Source organism: Nannobrachium achirus (genome assembly GCF_963921795.1).
Source record: "Nannobrachium achirus genome assembly, chromosome: 19".
Lineage (NCBI taxonomy): Eukaryota > Metazoa > Chordata > Actinopteri > Myctophiformes > Myctophidae > Nannobrachium > Nannobrachium achirus.
The window spans coordinates 38,676,416-38,693,159 of NC_137826.1; the positions used below are offsets into that span (position 1 = coordinate 38,676,416).

At 42.6% G+C, this 16,744-nt stretch overlaps 2 protein-coding genes across 2 annotated transcripts in view; one reads left to right on the top strand and one right to left on the bottom strand.

The window, feature by feature from the left end:
• Positions 1 to 16,744, top strand: part of LOC308305141 (relaxin receptor 2-like) — a 173,437-nt gene that overhangs the window by 59,109 nt on the left and 97,584 nt on the right. The window lies entirely within an intron of this gene.
• LOC308304067 (terminal uridylyltransferase 7-like) lies at positions 4,532 to 11,165 on the bottom strand (the record flags this gene model as incomplete). The annotated part of the gene is made up of 2 exons (XM_080748626.1): positions 4,532 to 4,535; positions 7,567 to 11,165. 2 exons carry the CDS (start codon positions 11,163 to 11,165, stop codon positions 4,532 to 4,534), a joined length of 3,603 nt encoding a protein of 1,200 aa, XP_080604752.1.

Sequence of the window (16,744 nt, forward strand, 5' to 3'; positions counted from 1 at the left end):
TCAGGACAGTTTAAATCATCTTTCCATTAATTTACGATGGAGACTGGACTCCAGCGAGACGTCATTATGACATCAGCATGATAACTGCTTTTTGAAGGTTTTCATTTTCAGATCCGTTGAAAACTCTTAATGATAACATTTATAAAAAATCGCACCCGTGCGAAGTGAGCGGAGCAAACTAATTCCTGCAAGGGCGCCTGCGCGAATCAGTGTTGATGGGCATGCATGGCAATATTGTTTTTGTTGTGTAAACATCCAGTGTCGAAATTCAATGGTGGCAGTCAATGAGTTAAGGAGTGTATAGAAGCGAAAAATAATATGCAGTCCAGACCAGAAGCTCAAACAAAACAGACAGAGGGCAGAACGGAGAGGGGGTCAGACAGACAGAAAGATGGAAGGAAGGCCCTTTCCTGAACTTTAAACCGGCGCAAATTGAACGCCACCCAGGATTCGAAACAGCAACCATAGTCTGCAAGGGTAATGTAGCGTGGTCGCTGTCTCGAATCCTGGGTGGTGTTCGATCTGCCAGTTTAAAGTTTAGGAAAGGTCCTGGATATGGGGTTGGTCAGACTTTGCCCTCTAACTTTGACTGACGGCCAACGCCAAGAAGTGCTGGGTTTCCTCTTGGAAACAGATTATGTCGGTTACACCATCAGGAGTATATTATGTGCAACATACCAGCCAGGTTTGTTAGTATCCTTGACCAGACCAAAGGCTAATAACAATTTATCGTGCACATTCATGTGAACATTTATGTGTCACCAGAAACTCCATTTGGAGTAGCCGAGATTCAGGAGAAACTCCTAAATGCAAATGTGAATTTGGCCGTTATATGTTGCCATCCATTCAGACCAGTCACTCGCCAGAGAGCCACAGGGCCAGGGGAAATCAACAAGGAAGTGAATTGGTCTCCGTTGATGTTAACGCATAATGGATTTTTAAGACCATCACTGCGGGCGATGTACAGTACACGGCGGCGCGACCCCTCATCAGCTTACGGACATCAACAAGGTAAACGAACGAACGGCCGTATTGGCGCGGCGCGACCCAGAGAATTCAGGCTTTTGCAAATCCCGCCCCATTCTGCTCTGTTACTATGCTGGGACATTAACCCTGGGCAGATTGTTTTTATAGTGGCAGTGAATGGGATTTTTTTTTTTCATAGCCTCATTATTGCAATTTAAAGTATCAAAGGAAAAACATCTAGGTGATATTAATAAAAAGGGAAGACAAAGGTACAGTAGTTTTTGCAAAACAGGGTGTTTCCCCGAAAATATATGTTTTAATTTGTTTAATCCCAGTGGGACAGAATCACTATTGCAGATTCTTTTATAGTGGAAGTGGATGGGATTTTTTTTCTCGTCATAGCCTCATTACAGCTATATAAAGTACAAAAAAAAACACATCTACGTGATATTAATAAAAAGGGAAGAAAAAGGTACAGTAATTACATAGCAAAACAGTAATTTTCCAAGTTAACACTTAAAGTTATACCATGTAACTTTTTTTATAAAACAAATCTTAAAATTGTCCTAACTGTTAAATCGCTAAAGTTTTAGAACCCCCACTCTGTTATTTTCAGCTTCTGAAGCCTTCTCTTTATATGTTTTCTATGAGTTGTGAGGGGGGGAGAATTTCCCGGCAAAATGATGTCATCTCCCACATGATACACTACCGGCCAATCACAGCGCCGATCATACACCACCGGCCAATCACAGCGAGTCTTGCTGTCTCTAAAGGAAGTAGCTTCCCTCAGCAACTGTGTTTACATTGGTGAAGGAATCTTGCCTGCTACTCCCTCAATCCTGGTCTAAAAATGATGGGAGACGGCTCTACGGAATCGTATCGGCGAGGCGGAGGTGCTCGCGACTGCGGAGGTGCTCGCGACTACGGCCGAAAAAAGCAATACCCCTACTGACCACTAGTTGAGCAGCTTCCACAGTACAGCTTTAAGCCGCCAATCCTAATGGTTCAATAGCTCTGTCTTTTAAAGCAGATCGCTCAGCATAAGTCCTCAGCACCTCTTCTGCAACTTTAGTTCTTCACTAGTCAAAATGTTATTTCTGTGGTTTGTATCATGTTACACTGTGTATCTTTAATTATGCCCTAAAGGGTTCAATGTTATGTCAGTGTAATAACCCTACCATTTAGGTTCTGCTTCAGGGGAGTCCGTGATCTCAGTTTCTTTGTCATTCTTTCACCAATCTGGGAACCAATCAGCAAAAAAAGGAAAAAACGAAATACTTGTCTGTCATCCACCTAAAAGTCATGGGTGAAGTGTGCATGTAAATATGAAAATAATGCATAAATATCAACTCGTATAATATCAACCCAACATTAGATCTGAACTATGTAACTTTCCTCTTCTACTCTGGATTTGAACCTGGTTTCCAGAGAGAAAAAAATGCAATCACCCCAATTGTATACTTTATTTTGTTTTAACATTTTTATTTTTTTCATTCAAAGAAATCACACCCAGTATGAAGTGAGTCGTGCTATTTATGAGTTCATTCGGGACAAGACAAAGCCAGATGTAGGAGCTGTTGGCAATGCTCAAAAAGTAACATAGTTTCACTTTAAATGTACAGTAAGTGATTTTCTTTTGTTAAAATAAGTGTTAAATAGCTCTGTATACTGATGGTAATCATTAGGGATGCACCAAATGGAACATTATTGGCCGAATCCGAATACCGAATATAGGAAAGAGTTGACTTGACTTGGCAACTCTTAACTTAAATAATGTTAATAATCACTATCATGGGTCCATAAAACAGTTATTCAGCCCTTTTGAATGCATACATGATTCCCAGACTGACTGCTGAAAGATTATAACATTAAATAAAACATATTTTCCCTTTGCATACAACAAAAAATATTCTGTGATAATTGTTCGGCTATGCTCAATGGCTGATGGTCGAATTTGTAACAATATTTGGTGGTATATATTCAGTGCAACCCTAATTGCCATAGAGTGTTTGTTTTGGAACAGTAATCTCCATGCACATCACTCCAGCATTGACTAGGATACCAAATGTATTAATGTTTTATTCAATCAGGAGAGAGATGGATAAACGAGTGAAATAGGAAGTGATAGCACAAATCCGGAACAGATTTTTTTAAAAACTGGAACACCATAAACTAGGCCTATAGCTGATAAATGGGTACTCCTCCTGACTGGATGAAATTGGCAAATTCTACAGCTTTAACCTTAAAAGTTTTCTTTTAACCCACTTACTGCCAGGGGCCACAAGGTGCCGCTAAAGTGCCAGACATTTCTGCATAGGCCTTCGCTCTAACTTCCGTCTACACAGGCAGAAGTGGCTTAGGCTTTCACTGCAAACACTGTTATGAGCGAAGACCGGATGAAGTTAGCTAACAGTTAGCTATTAGCTTCTTTATTTTTTAGAAGCCCGATCTGAAGTTATTTTAGCCGCAAAAAAACTTTGTCGCTGCCCTGGGAACACAGTTCAGAAAAAAAGGTCTCTAAAGATGTGAGTTTGTATTGGAGGCGGCGGCGCGGGGCGGCGGCGTTAACCGATTACGGGCCGATGTAAACAGAATCGCGGCCCGGGGCATGGATGGAAAATTAGACCGGGGCTTCGTTGAGGCCTCCGATTAATTAATTAATTTTATTAAATATCCCGTACTAGATCGGGATAGGCACCCCGGAATACGTCGCGCCGCCGACAGTATAGATTGAGTTTTTTTGGGGGGGCTCTAAACTTTATTCTAAACCATTTTCAATGGAATAAATCGTCAGACCATCTAGAATCACTTGTTGGAAAGCGTAGGACGAGCCAGGACCACCCACATCTCTACAAGCAGCTCAGGGTAAGTAAAATAGCAAAAAAAACATTGGATTGGATTGATAAAATCCCAAACTTGTCCGGGATAGGCACAAAAAGGGTTAACAAAAAAATATCACTTATCCTACCTATCGACTTTGCAGTCTTGTTGATAGAGATAGATAGAGAATCAAAGTCCTGACGTCACTCTGTTAACCTCATGGGTCACAGAAGTATCTTTCCTTCTGAAAATACCCCAGGGTCATCTTAACATCGTGTCATTTAAGAACTGTGTTTTGTCAGGTATGTGACTCTGTGTCATTAATGATATCAGTTACATTTGATAACGTGATAATGATGCAGGAAGCAGTGACTTTGCAACACAGCCTGCAGGCAATTCAGCCGAAACAAATGGAGGAATCTGTCACCTGGAGATCCAAGGCAAACAGGCAATGTAGTCTGGATCAGGTTTGATGTGGGTTTGACCAGACATTAGTGAATGAAAAGAGTTTCCAATACAAAGTGTTTTCCTTCTCTGTAGCAGGTTCTTAATTCACATTCATTCCATAAGTTGTAGTTCCAACACTATTAGGTAAATCTAAACAATATTAGCCTACCTAATTGTATAGCTCTGATTCCCTGCTTTGATAGCAAATGTATTATAAATGCAAATGTTTTGAATAGTCATCTCTTTGTCATGTTGGGTGACACATTTAGATAGTCACCCGATTTGTTGTAGATGGAGGTTATCTGGCAATGTGAGATTGGAGAAGCACTGGCACAGATTGCATCTATGCTATGTACATTGAGTCTCTCACCATATTGAACAACACTTACATAAAACGTTGTATGGTGATGTTGCTGAGCTGTGATTGATGTAGCAGTGCCAGCTGAGCAGTGTTGGGAAAGTTCACTTTCAAAACAAACTAGTTCAAGTTCAAAACTTCTAAAATGAACTAGTTCATTTCATAGTTCATAATTCTACATTTTGAACCAAAGTTCATGGTTCCCCAAAATGAACTAACTTACTTCTTTTTTTAACCATAATATTGTTATACTTGGCTATTTAAAAATAGAAATTTCATCCAACTTAACATTGAGGTGCCCACAATATTTAGGTGCCCAGTGCCCAGTCTTCCTGCACCCTTAATGTGAAGGGCTGAAGGCAGAAGTTTCTAAACCTCGCGCACAGCATGTTTCCGCGTTGGTTAAAATAGCTGATCTACAAGCTCACGTTGTCTCGTGGATGCGACGCGTTGTGAGCTTGCAGATCAGCTATTTTCTCTGTGCAACACACATACGACAAAGTCAGGCTTTACTTGTGAGTTGCGACCTATGGTTGCGACTGCGAGACGTAACGAGGAGGAGATTCACAGTGCTTCATGTGATGAAGCACCCAGCTTCAGACAGCACCGCATATCAACGTTCGCGAGGAGCTGCGTGCAGTGCGTGCTATTGGAGCATGTGAATGAAAAGAGAGACGAGAGGACAGACGAGACGACCGCGGAGGCGCGGACCGCCGCATGAACGGCCGACGAACGCCGTTCACGGGCATCAGAATGAACGCGTTCGACAATATCGTTCATCAAGCGAAAACAAAGAACGTTCAGTTCACGTTCACCCAAAATATGAACGTGTTCATGAACGATCGTTCATTGAACGTGTTCGGGTACAACACTGCAGCTGAGTGATTAAGTGTCTTGAGCTGTGTTCGGCACAGAATAATCAGCTGAGCTATGTGGTTTGCTATGATTGTTGTAGTAGCGTCAAGTTGAGTAGTTCCCTTTGATTGGTCTAATTTCATTGGGACCTACAGATGGTAAGACTCAGGGGACATGCATACAGACCAATATGGCTGCTGGCCCCTTTGAAGCTACACTAAAAACAATGTTACAGTAAGCCAGGTTCTTACATATTGACCTGACGATATGATAATGCACTGCGATTATTTCACATCAAACTACTAATTTGGTAATGCCTCATTCACACAGGCTAATGCTTTTATTTGCCTAAATATTTACCTTGTTTTTCAAAAAATAAATGTGCAACTTTTGTCGCTGCATTATATTCACGTTCTGTGCGGATGCACTCATAACACAAACAGCAGTTTAAATTAATGCAAATGAAATTCTGCATGTAATACACACACCTGGTTTGTATGGACTTTAAGACATACAGTAAGTCTCACTGTAACAACTGTCTTTAAAAAACAACAAGCGTAAAAGGTTTCTTTCTGAAGGGAGTGACTGTTTAACACTAACGTGACCTCTTTTGCCTACATAATTGTGCCTGATGTTGCTATCAAACTGACCATTGATCTTCATCTTCTGATTGGTTACTGACTCCCTCCCCCCCTCGGCCAAACACGGGCTCAGCCACATAATGAGGATTCACATTGTTTTGTAAATAGCTTTATTTCCACAACGGTTCTACTTGAAATACTCACAGCTCAAAGGAATACTCTATTTGGTTAGAGAGAGGGAACACAGGCCTACCCTTCCTGAGCTCCTGTAACATTTTGGCCAATACAAATTCCAAAACATGCTTAATATTTTTAGATGTTTACTAACTATTTTTTATAAAAGACAGCGCACAGCTGTCTAACTGTCAGCTGAAAGCTGTTTACCTAGGGATAAGTCAATGACGTTACCACCCACAGAAACAGACCTATGTAGACGACAGATTTGCTTCCCTATTGCTGTTTAGTGAGCCAAAACGAGGGAGACACTTGATCACATGAGGTCTTTCTATAATTGCGTCTTATTTACATATACTGTATATATGTGAGTTATGGAGAAGAACAACAGAGCAGGAGATGAAGGTAAAAGGACTGTCATGGTAACAACTGGAGCAGATGGCACAAGACCGAAGGGGATGGAGGAGTTTCGCCTTTGTTCCTAAGGGAATTTAAAGGCCTAAGTAAAGTAATATATGTGTGTTAGGTTTACAACTTAAAGTCCAAGCAGGTTGGTGCCTTGCTGTAACACACACTCTCTTAGCTAGCTGCTAGGAATAATGAATGCAAACCTGCTCATTAGGATTTCAAAGAAATTATACAGCCTCCGCTGGTGGTCCCGACATGTGCAAGTTGGGAGAGCGGGGGAGGCGATCAATTTCACTGAGAAATAACCAGCTGTCATTGTATAATATGGCCATATTTTGCTTCCAGAAAAAAATATTTTAGAATTTGAAAGAGAAATGTGTATATGACATACTTCAAGAAATGGGAGCCCTCTACAAATTCCTGCTCAAAGTCTGGCACCCTAGTGTTAAAAACAAGACCAGGCCTAATAATGTGTGGCTCCCAAGTGGTTCTTGGCCTTAATGTGGACAGTCTATGACAATGTCATCTACTTTAAATGATATCTATGATGATGTATGTCTCAATGGATTTCAGCCAGTCCAACTGCCAAATCACTTCCACTATACAATTGTTATATTTAAGTACTTCCTTGGCCTTCTGGCAGCATGAAAAAACACATTTTGTGCTGATCAGTCCAGGACGAACAGACAGACACACTCAGAAAGTCAGTCCCTCTTCTAGATGCCTCGCCTCCTACAGAGCCATGCCATAAAAAACAAATTGCCCTTCCTTGCTTAATGTTAAGCCACTGGCAACACTTTGCCATTTGTCCTTTTTGCCATTTCCTCTCGTGCCTCTGTATTGCACTCAGTCTTTTTTAATGTGGGCACGTGACCCACACAGGAATTACTAGTAATTTGCAAAGACTTATGTGTCATCTGCTCTTTGACATCACCCGGAAATTGTGAACAGCGCCACCTCTCGTTCGGTCTCCGCCAGCACTCGCCCTTCTGCGTCATCCGCTCTTTGGCTCCATCTGCAGACCTTTTCTGCATAGATGTCTTACGCATGGGACATTCGTTCAAGAAGTGACCGATCTTCCCGCAGAATCGACAGCAGCGGTCCTTTGGGACCGGCTGTCCTTGAGTGAGAACGTCAGAATCGAAGAAATAATACATGTCATGGGAGACTTTGACTGGTGACCCAAACACCCTTCTGCCATTGATGAAAATCTTCATGATGAAGTTGGTCATTCTCCATGACAGTCCAGCACCCAGATTGTGATTCTGGTTAAATGGATCTTCAATGGCTATATGCTTGGAGGTCCACTGTTTTGTGATTTTGGTGAGACGGGCTTTCTGCCGTATGCAGATAACTTGCTCCTTAAAGTCAAAGTCTTCTGTGTAGAAGCGGAGCAGGCCAAGCCACAGATCCCCCACTGCTTCATTGTTCAATCCGTACTGTGGCCACTGTTTAGGCAGTGCTTCCAAATCATCAAAGAAATGGATGTTCCAACCATCAACCAGAACTTCTGGTTTCTTGTCTCCATTATAAATCTCCTGCAGCACAGGAATCACTGGTGGGTTTCTCTGCTGGAGGAAGAACAGGACCATGAGCGTGTAGGCGTAGGACGAGAGACTGCCACGGGACGCGTCCCCGATGTCGCATGCCTTGGCGAAAACCTTCATGACATAGCAGAGGATCTTCACTCTCTTGTCGATAGCAGCATATGATGCCAACATGCGTGTGTTGTGCAGGGCCAGGGTGTTATAGAGACTGATGTCTCCTTCCAGCCCTGTGTGGACGTGGATGAACTTGACAATGGGCACCTTGGCTGTAGTAATAGGCAGGATATTCTTCAGACCTGAGTGTGTCCTCAGTAGTTTTGCCAGTCTCTCGATGATCCTAATGCAGTCCAGACCCTTTGAGGTTGCTTGTCCCTCCAGCACCATGCAGATATCAAGGTCACTCTGTGTAAAGGCAAAGCCATTCTTAGACGATTCAAAGGCAAAGCCATTCTTAGACGATCCAAACAACTGCAGCTTTGCCCTTGGAAACTCCCTTCTGACAAAGTTCTCCAGGTTGTGAACAATGTTCTCTCTCTTTCTGTCCATTTCACGTTTGTCAAGGGAAAAGTGATCATAGCACTGCTCACAAACATAGTTGAGGGTTTTCAAGAACTTAGGTGTCATCGGGGGCAAGGGTTCCAGTTCTATGTTCCTGAAATCTTCTGGGCAGTCTTTCGGCAGATGACCGTAATGTTTACATAAGCTGCACACTTCCCTGTGGGACATGCCTTGGGTAAACACTTGCCTGGTAAACTCAAAGCGCAGGATTCGTTTTTTTACTTCAATGCCCTCATCCTTATCCAAGTCGCTCTCTAGAGGTTTTTGTGCCAAAATGACAGGAGCCAGCTCCTCCTCTTCAACCGTGGAAGTAGTTGTGACCAAGTCACAGCCCTTCTCAGAGAGGATCGCCTCCCCTGAGATCTTGTCCACAATGTTGACGCTTTCCATGCGCTGTCGGCCAAATCCATTCTTGTCATCATGCCTCTCTTCTTCTTCCTCCATCTCCATATCCTCATTGTCACATAGGCTCTTTTTCCAAGAGTCTGGCTTTTCTTCACCCCCCTCATTGTCTGAGTCGCATTCTCCTTCAACCTCCTCTTCAATAATACAATCAGAGTCTTGGGGACACTCTCCCTCAGTATGAGGTTCAGTAGCAGACGTGGCAGTGCCTACCAGGTTCACAGTCTCCTCTCTCAAAGTGTTGGTACCTGCCCCTGTCTGGACATGCCTTCGTGAGGATTCAAAATATCTGTATGTGGTTTTCAGGCAGTGGAGGATGTAGTCATACATTTGCCGACTATGCACTGAATGAGCCACATTCCTCTTCACAGCAAATGGGTCTTCTAGAGCAATGGGTTTCTTTAGCCAGTCCTCCTTTGCATCACGTGGGAGGACGTGGGTGCGCACGCTAATCACAGCATCTGCCATCTTGAACTTCAGCGAGTAGAAGTGAAACATTTCTAACCACAGGAGGCCAACCTCTGCAGAGGTGCGATGCCTTTGGAACACCAGTGGAGCCTTTCCATAAGTGCTGTGCTGTGAACATTGTTTGGATGCAGGGGAGTAAGTCCAGTGCACATAGCCATCCACAATGTCTGTAATATTGAAGTCAGACAGTTTGCTGAGAGAAAACTCCTTAATTTCATTGTTCAGGTAGGTGGGCAGAAGTGGCTCTTTCCGCTGCTGCAAGAAGTAGATGACCATCAGGGCAAAGGCATACGTTGGCAGACCACCTTCTTCTACTCGGTCCACCTGACAGAGCCGGGCCCATTGTCTGAAGCCCAGGACCAGTGGAAGGAGGAGTGGCTCCTGATTGGCTAAGGCAGACAAATAGGCAGTTGTGAGACAGGGGTTGTCATTCCTTGCACTTAATTTGCAGATCAGACCACTGCTTTTCTCTTTGCAGGTGACCACAGGGAACTTGCCATTAAAATCAGCCTTTGCATTGACATATACAGGGCTCACAGATAGGCTGTTCTGGACCAGCAACAAGACTTCTGGCAGGTGCATGTGAAGGGGGTACTGAATGTCAATGTTGACATCAGAATCCTTAAAACCAAACTTGGTGCATGACGAGCCATAGAGCCGGAGATTGATCTCAGGCTTGACAGCCTGGAGGAGCTCTTTCATGGTGGAGACTATGCACTGTCTCCTCTCTACATCCTGGTCAGTCAGGCCGCTTTCCCTGGCGACAGCCTCCAAGGTGGCACTCACCGCACTGATCTGCTCCTGCCCATAGGTAAGCTGAGACTCGTCAAGCACTGGGCCCCTGTTTCCTTTCCCAAAAGCTTGGTTCCTTCGTCTTCCGAATGAGCCGTTAGCAGTGTTATTAGCAGAGTACCTCTTTCGCTGTTCCCTGTCCTCCCTCGGGTGGTCCTCTCCAAGTGAGTTCTTCCTCCAGTGCTGCTGCTGCTGAGAGAAATCTTTGATGTTCCCATGATTGTTCTCAGGGACGGGGAACCGCTGCTGGAAGCCGTCCCATGTCTTTAAGGTGTGGCTGTAAGGAACATCCATGTTCGGTAAGGGGTGACTATAAGGGAAGTCCATTTTCTGTAAGGGGTGATTATAAGGGAAGTCCATTTTCTGTAAGGGGTGATTGTAAGGGATATCCCTCTGCTGTACATTGTAATTGTAAGGGAAGTCCATCCTCTGTTGGCAATTGAAATGGACATCCGTCCTTTGAACGGGGTGGCTGTAAGAGATGTCCATCCTCTGTAAGGGTAGGGCTCCACCAAAAAGACGGTGTTGTGCCGGCATCAGCTCAATGCGCCCGGTGGAGCCGGGGGGTAAGGGGTGGCTGTAGGTGAAGTCCATCATCTGCAAAGGAGGGCTATCTCTTGCCTTCTTGAAGCTGGCATGGTACGGTGCTGTCCTTACCACTCCAGCCTCTTGACTTGATTTGACTTGATTTCCTTTAAACTTCCTCTTGACTTGGTGACCTCCATCGGTTTTGAGGGTGAATTCCTGTCCTTGATGCTGGAACCTTCCCTGCCTTGATGACCCTTCCATTGTGTAGGTATACTAAAACTTGTCTGTGAAAGAGTGGCCAAATCAAAGGTTTCTCTGTTCAATTACCTGCTCGTGTTGAGGCACCCTTGAGCAAGACACACTTGGCCCAAACTTCTCCACGGGTAAAGGATAATAGCCTATTGCTCCTGTTGCTCCCAGAATTGGCGAATGACTTCCAGGTATGTGCAACTACCCCAACACCTAAAGGGGGCAACTTTTCATCATGGACTAATTCTCTAGAGAAGCTCAGTCAAATACATCATTGTTCAGTTAACTTCGGTTCAATTCGTTTTTTAAAGGCTTACATGGTTGTAATGATGATGTTGTGATGTCGTCATCATAATTATTTTTGCCTAAATGTCGAGTTCCATATATTATCAAACATTTGTCCAAATATGGGGGCACGGTGGCGCAGTTGTTAGCGCTGTCGCCTCACAGCAAAAGGTCCTGGGTTCGATTTCTGCCGGGGAAGCTGTGGGCTCTGGGCTTCTCTCCTCCGTGCCATCAGCACCCATACCCTAGGTGGGGTTGAAAAAAAGTGCCTTTCTGTGTGTTTGCATGTTCTCCCTGTGTCTCCTAGGGTAGACCCTCACAAAAACATGCAGTAATCCTGGTTTCTATACCGCCCCCCCCCCCCCCCCCTGCCCTGTCAGCCGGGGCTCCCCAGGCGTGGCCGAGGGAGAGCAGGAATTTATTTCCAGGTTTTATTAATATCCCCTGGACTGTACAGCTTAGGCAATTGGCACTGGGTGAAAAAAATACAATGGGATACATTTTTGGGATAAAACGTATTTAAAAAAAAGAAAAAGAAAAACATCTGGAGTTCCACATTGCTCCTGTACAGACATTGTACAGCATCTCCCCGGAAGTACATGTCTTTCCGGGACAATGGGATTGAAGAAATCATGGGCCCATAAGTATGCACATGTGTCCTTTAAGCTTCTTTTTCACAGACTACTTCCACGTGTAAGCCTGTGAGTTGAGCCCATTGGTCCAGCCTGTGTTGTCGGTTCATGTCTTGGGCCAAGCTTGTAGTACCAGGGTTGGCCATTTTTTCTTCAGAAAGCCCTTGAGGCTTGAATCGACCCCATCTTATCTTAAACAATTGTACTATGAAAGGAATATATTTACATAATTTGAACAATAAACTTTGTTTGCCTTATCAAACATGCAGTCTGCCAAAAATATATTGCTGCCGTATGACTATGCCATAATATCAGAACTGTGTTAAAAAAATGAATCCAGGCTGGCAGGGATGTGGCTTTGTATATTTATACTATTTTGTTATAATTGATTCTGTGTGTTTGGTATTAATTCAGTACCTGGAAGTAGCATTGGAAAACTACACTGCCCGGGGCCGATGCAAGGTACCAACCTGCTCACCAAGAACAGTTCGAGGTTCAGTGTCTTGCTCGAGGGCACTTCGACACTTCAGGTGTTCTCCAGGGGTGAAAGTGGGCCGTCCGTACCACTTGAAGATTCAGTGCCCGGTACGTGGAACCGGGAAGAAGAGGGGACTGTCAACACCCATATACAGTAAAACCCCCCATCACAAATGTATTTTCTCCTGTGGGAGATTTTGTCAGTTATTTCAAAGCGGACAATCAGAACTTCAAATAAACGTTTAGTTTTTATTACCACCATCTCAAAACAGCCACAAACGAATTTCAAGAACAAACATCAAACGGCTGGATTAAAAATGTATGTACAGTACTTGTAAAATATGAAAAGCACTTGGTTGTGACCTCAATTAGCTTAATGCACTACACACTCTGGAAGTGTCTTCTCTTTTGACCTTCATTCATTCTAGTGGTGAGTCATTTGATCTCATGCTGGCTTACAGGACTACAGAATATTGTCTGCAACTGAAATAAGACATACCGTATTCTGTAATTTGCAATTATCTCAATATAACTCTCTTATTATTTAAAATTCAATGCTTAAATGTTTCACATGGCTCTGCACTGGACTATGTTAAAGTGGTCTAAATCATCATGTATGCTGCGTAGCTATGTTCTAGCCTACTAAATACCATTATGTTTTGCAAAGAACATTTTATATAAAATAATTTGTCGAAATGTCATATTTATCTGCCGAATCTGAGGAGATTGAGCAAATTGTGACAGCCCTACATTTGCGGTAGCCTATACCAGTGGTTCTCAACCTTTTCCGGCTGCGACCCCCAAAATAATCATATTTTAACCAAGGACCCCTCGCAACCTGATGAGCACTAAGAGTTGAGGAATTGCATTCTGTATAACACGGTTCTATTGTGAAAATAGCTGATCTACATGCTCGTACATCTGTTATTTTCAAAATCTTTGCCTCTAATATTTGACAATTTGTCCAATGTTTAATTTGTCAGTATATTAAAGTCCTTAAATTATCACTTTAGAAATGTGCACCCTCTATAAACTTAAACTTTATGTTGGTTTGTTTACTGTTGAGTGAGAAAACAATGTTGTACATTATGCTAATCATCTGGGGACCCCCCAAAATAATTTGGGGGGCCCCCGACCCACAGGTTGAAAACCACCAAGTGTTTCTAATTTCTAAACCTGCAGTTATAAAAAAAAAAAAAAAAAAAAAGTAATACAGTACGGTAGTAATACAAAAGCAAGTGATGAAGGTTGGTGTAGTATGCCTTGTGTTTATTTATTTTAAGTTGGGGTCAGGCACGCAATAGGAGACCGGACCGTAAAACTTGTTTATTGTTGGAATGAGGAGTGTGGCGATATTTCTATTTTGTTTTTATTTTTGTGCACAACATCCCCCCGCCTTTGTGCACAACATCACAAAGGCGTGGGGCCTTTGTGATGTTGTGCACAGGGCCCATTGTCACTTTAATCCGTCCATGGTTGGGGTAGTAATACTGGTAAGACATTCTAACCACTTTTACACATGGTGTTCTTACTTAGGTTATAATTAGTAAGTGTGGGACTATTGTTCTAGTCCTAAAATCTTCTGCAAACTTTTATGCCACCTAAAGTAAACCTGTTTTAATTTAACTTGTCTGTAATCCCAAAAGTCCATTGAGTTAAATGGACGGTTTTCTGTAAGTTTTCTGTAGTGTAACCTGCATATCACCTAAAGTAAACCTGTTTTCATTTAACTTTTCTGTATTCCCAAAAATCCCTTGAGCTCAATGGACTTTTTCTGTCCCTTTTCTGATTGGACAATTATTGTCCAATCAGACAGGATTGTTCAGGCTTCACATGACATCACAATATGTAATATAAATGGTAAGACGGGATTCATTTCCCAGCAGATTCCTTGTGACTTGTGTCAGTGTGTTTAAAGGTTTTTGGGTGTTTAAGATAGATGTGTTGACAGGCATCCGACTTAAAGCTATACTCTGGAAGTTGCTCGACTACTGGTCAGTAGCGGTATTGCAGGTATTTTACAAAAAACGCTGTTGCGTCTGCTTTTTTCGGCCGTGGTCTCGAACGTGAGATAGATAGGCTGATGAGATAGACAGGCTGATGCCCACTGGTAATGATGCCCGTTGGAACCCATGCCCCTCCAGTTATGCAATCCATTGTCCCTTTTATGCCAATATATGGAGATCCCTGTATCTGTCTGCATGTGTCACATCTATGCCCATTTGGAGATTTGTCTGTCTTGTCTCACCACCAAATATGGAGTCCAGGCCAGTGGCATCAATACTATGATCATATTGTCAGATTGATGACATCTGAATTCTCCATACTGTATATGGGGATTTGTTTGGACAACCTCCAATCCGACCGTCTTCCCACTCGCCACAGCACTGCCTCCGGTCCTTAGTGATACTACCAACTAGAAAGATGCAATTGGAAATTGCAAGTTTGGTTGCCGTGGTCCCCTTTCAAGTCAATGGGGAAAATGAATTCACTCATATTATTATATTATAACACTAATAATGGCCATATATGGAGATCCCTGTGTGACTCAGTCCATGTCCCTTTCATGCCCATATATGGAGATCCCTCATGCCATCGATATTAAGCTCATATCTTGTAATGCCCATAAATGGTGCATTTATATAGCGCTTTTATCCAAAGTGCTTTACAGAGATTGTGCATTACAGTACATTCACCCATTCACGCACACATTCATACACCGGTGGCAGAGGAAACCATGCAAGGCACAAACCAGCTCACCGGGAGCAATGTGGGGTTTAGAGTCTTGCCCAAGGACCCTTCGACATTAACTCAGGGGGAGCCCGGATTCGAACTGGGAACCCTTCGGGAACCCTTTGTGCTCTAATAGCGGTTTCTCTACCCCCGAGCTATGCCGCCCCACAATATATATGGACATATACTGTGTCATTATCATGTTGTCTATATACTGTATGGACATACACTGTCAGTCTCATGTGGTCTATGATGTCAGACATGATGATGTCAGACATCAAACCCATATCTGGGAAAAGTTTATTTTAAAGTAAAGTCAATGGAGAAAACTAATTTGCAAATAAAGTTATATACATTAAACTATAAGATAACGTATCTCTTAGCAAAATAGCACACATACTGTACGTGTCCCAATGAAGCCGGTCGATTTGACATATGGCCCAAGTGCATCATGCCACCAAAACTGTGGGAGGAATTCCTCTCCAAAAAAATAATTCGTTTGGTTGTTATAGGCAACACACTATTGTTCCACGTCCTCACTATAATATAATATAATATAAATGGTTAGACGGAATTCATTTCCCAGTGGATTCCTCGCGCCTCGTGTCAGTGCAGCCACACTTGTAATTTACCTTTTTGTTTTTAGTTAATATAGTAGTTAGAATAGTTTGAAGTCGGTCAGATGATTCAGGCATGTGACCGTGACCACTGAAATAATATACCAGTGTTGATTTTGACAGCACATTTGGATTACGTTTTAGCTATAGTCTTGAATAAAATTCCATGTAGTTTTAATCATATTTTTGTCATAAAAAATTGCTAGTCTAGTTTTGGTCGACTAAATATCATACAATTTTAGTCGACTAAATCTACTGTTGAGTTTGTCGACTTAAATGTATTTTGTCAGGCCTTGATGGCGTTGTAATGGCTGATTTTACACTCGTATTGGTTGCATGCTGAAAATAGCTGATCTACGAGCTCAGAACGCGTCGATCTGCGACACGTTCTGAGCTTCATAGTGTAGTCAAACATAGACTCTCTTCTCCACTAGTCCTTCCCTAACATTTCTATCTAGTTTGTTTTTGTTGATGAAATTGTACATATAATATTATAGTCTTAGTTTTACTCATCATAGCGTACCGGTAGTTTTAATTTAGTTTATATTCCGTTTTTGTTAGTGAAAAAAGGTAGTCGACAAACATTTTCCGCCATAGTTTTAGTCAACAAAATCAACACTGTAGGCCTATATACTGTATGCCCAGGCTGAGAACAGCCACGAGCTAGTCTGTGTGTGTGTGTCTAGCAAAAGTATAACATTAGAAATTGGAAAAGTAAAAGATCTGCTATTTTTGTTGATTAAGAATAGGGAAAAAAGTGTTAGTGAGCTTGCCTTTTTATGTTTACCATTAGTTTTTATGTGTTTATTTTATTATTAGATTTGTACTCTTACTATCTTTATCTCTT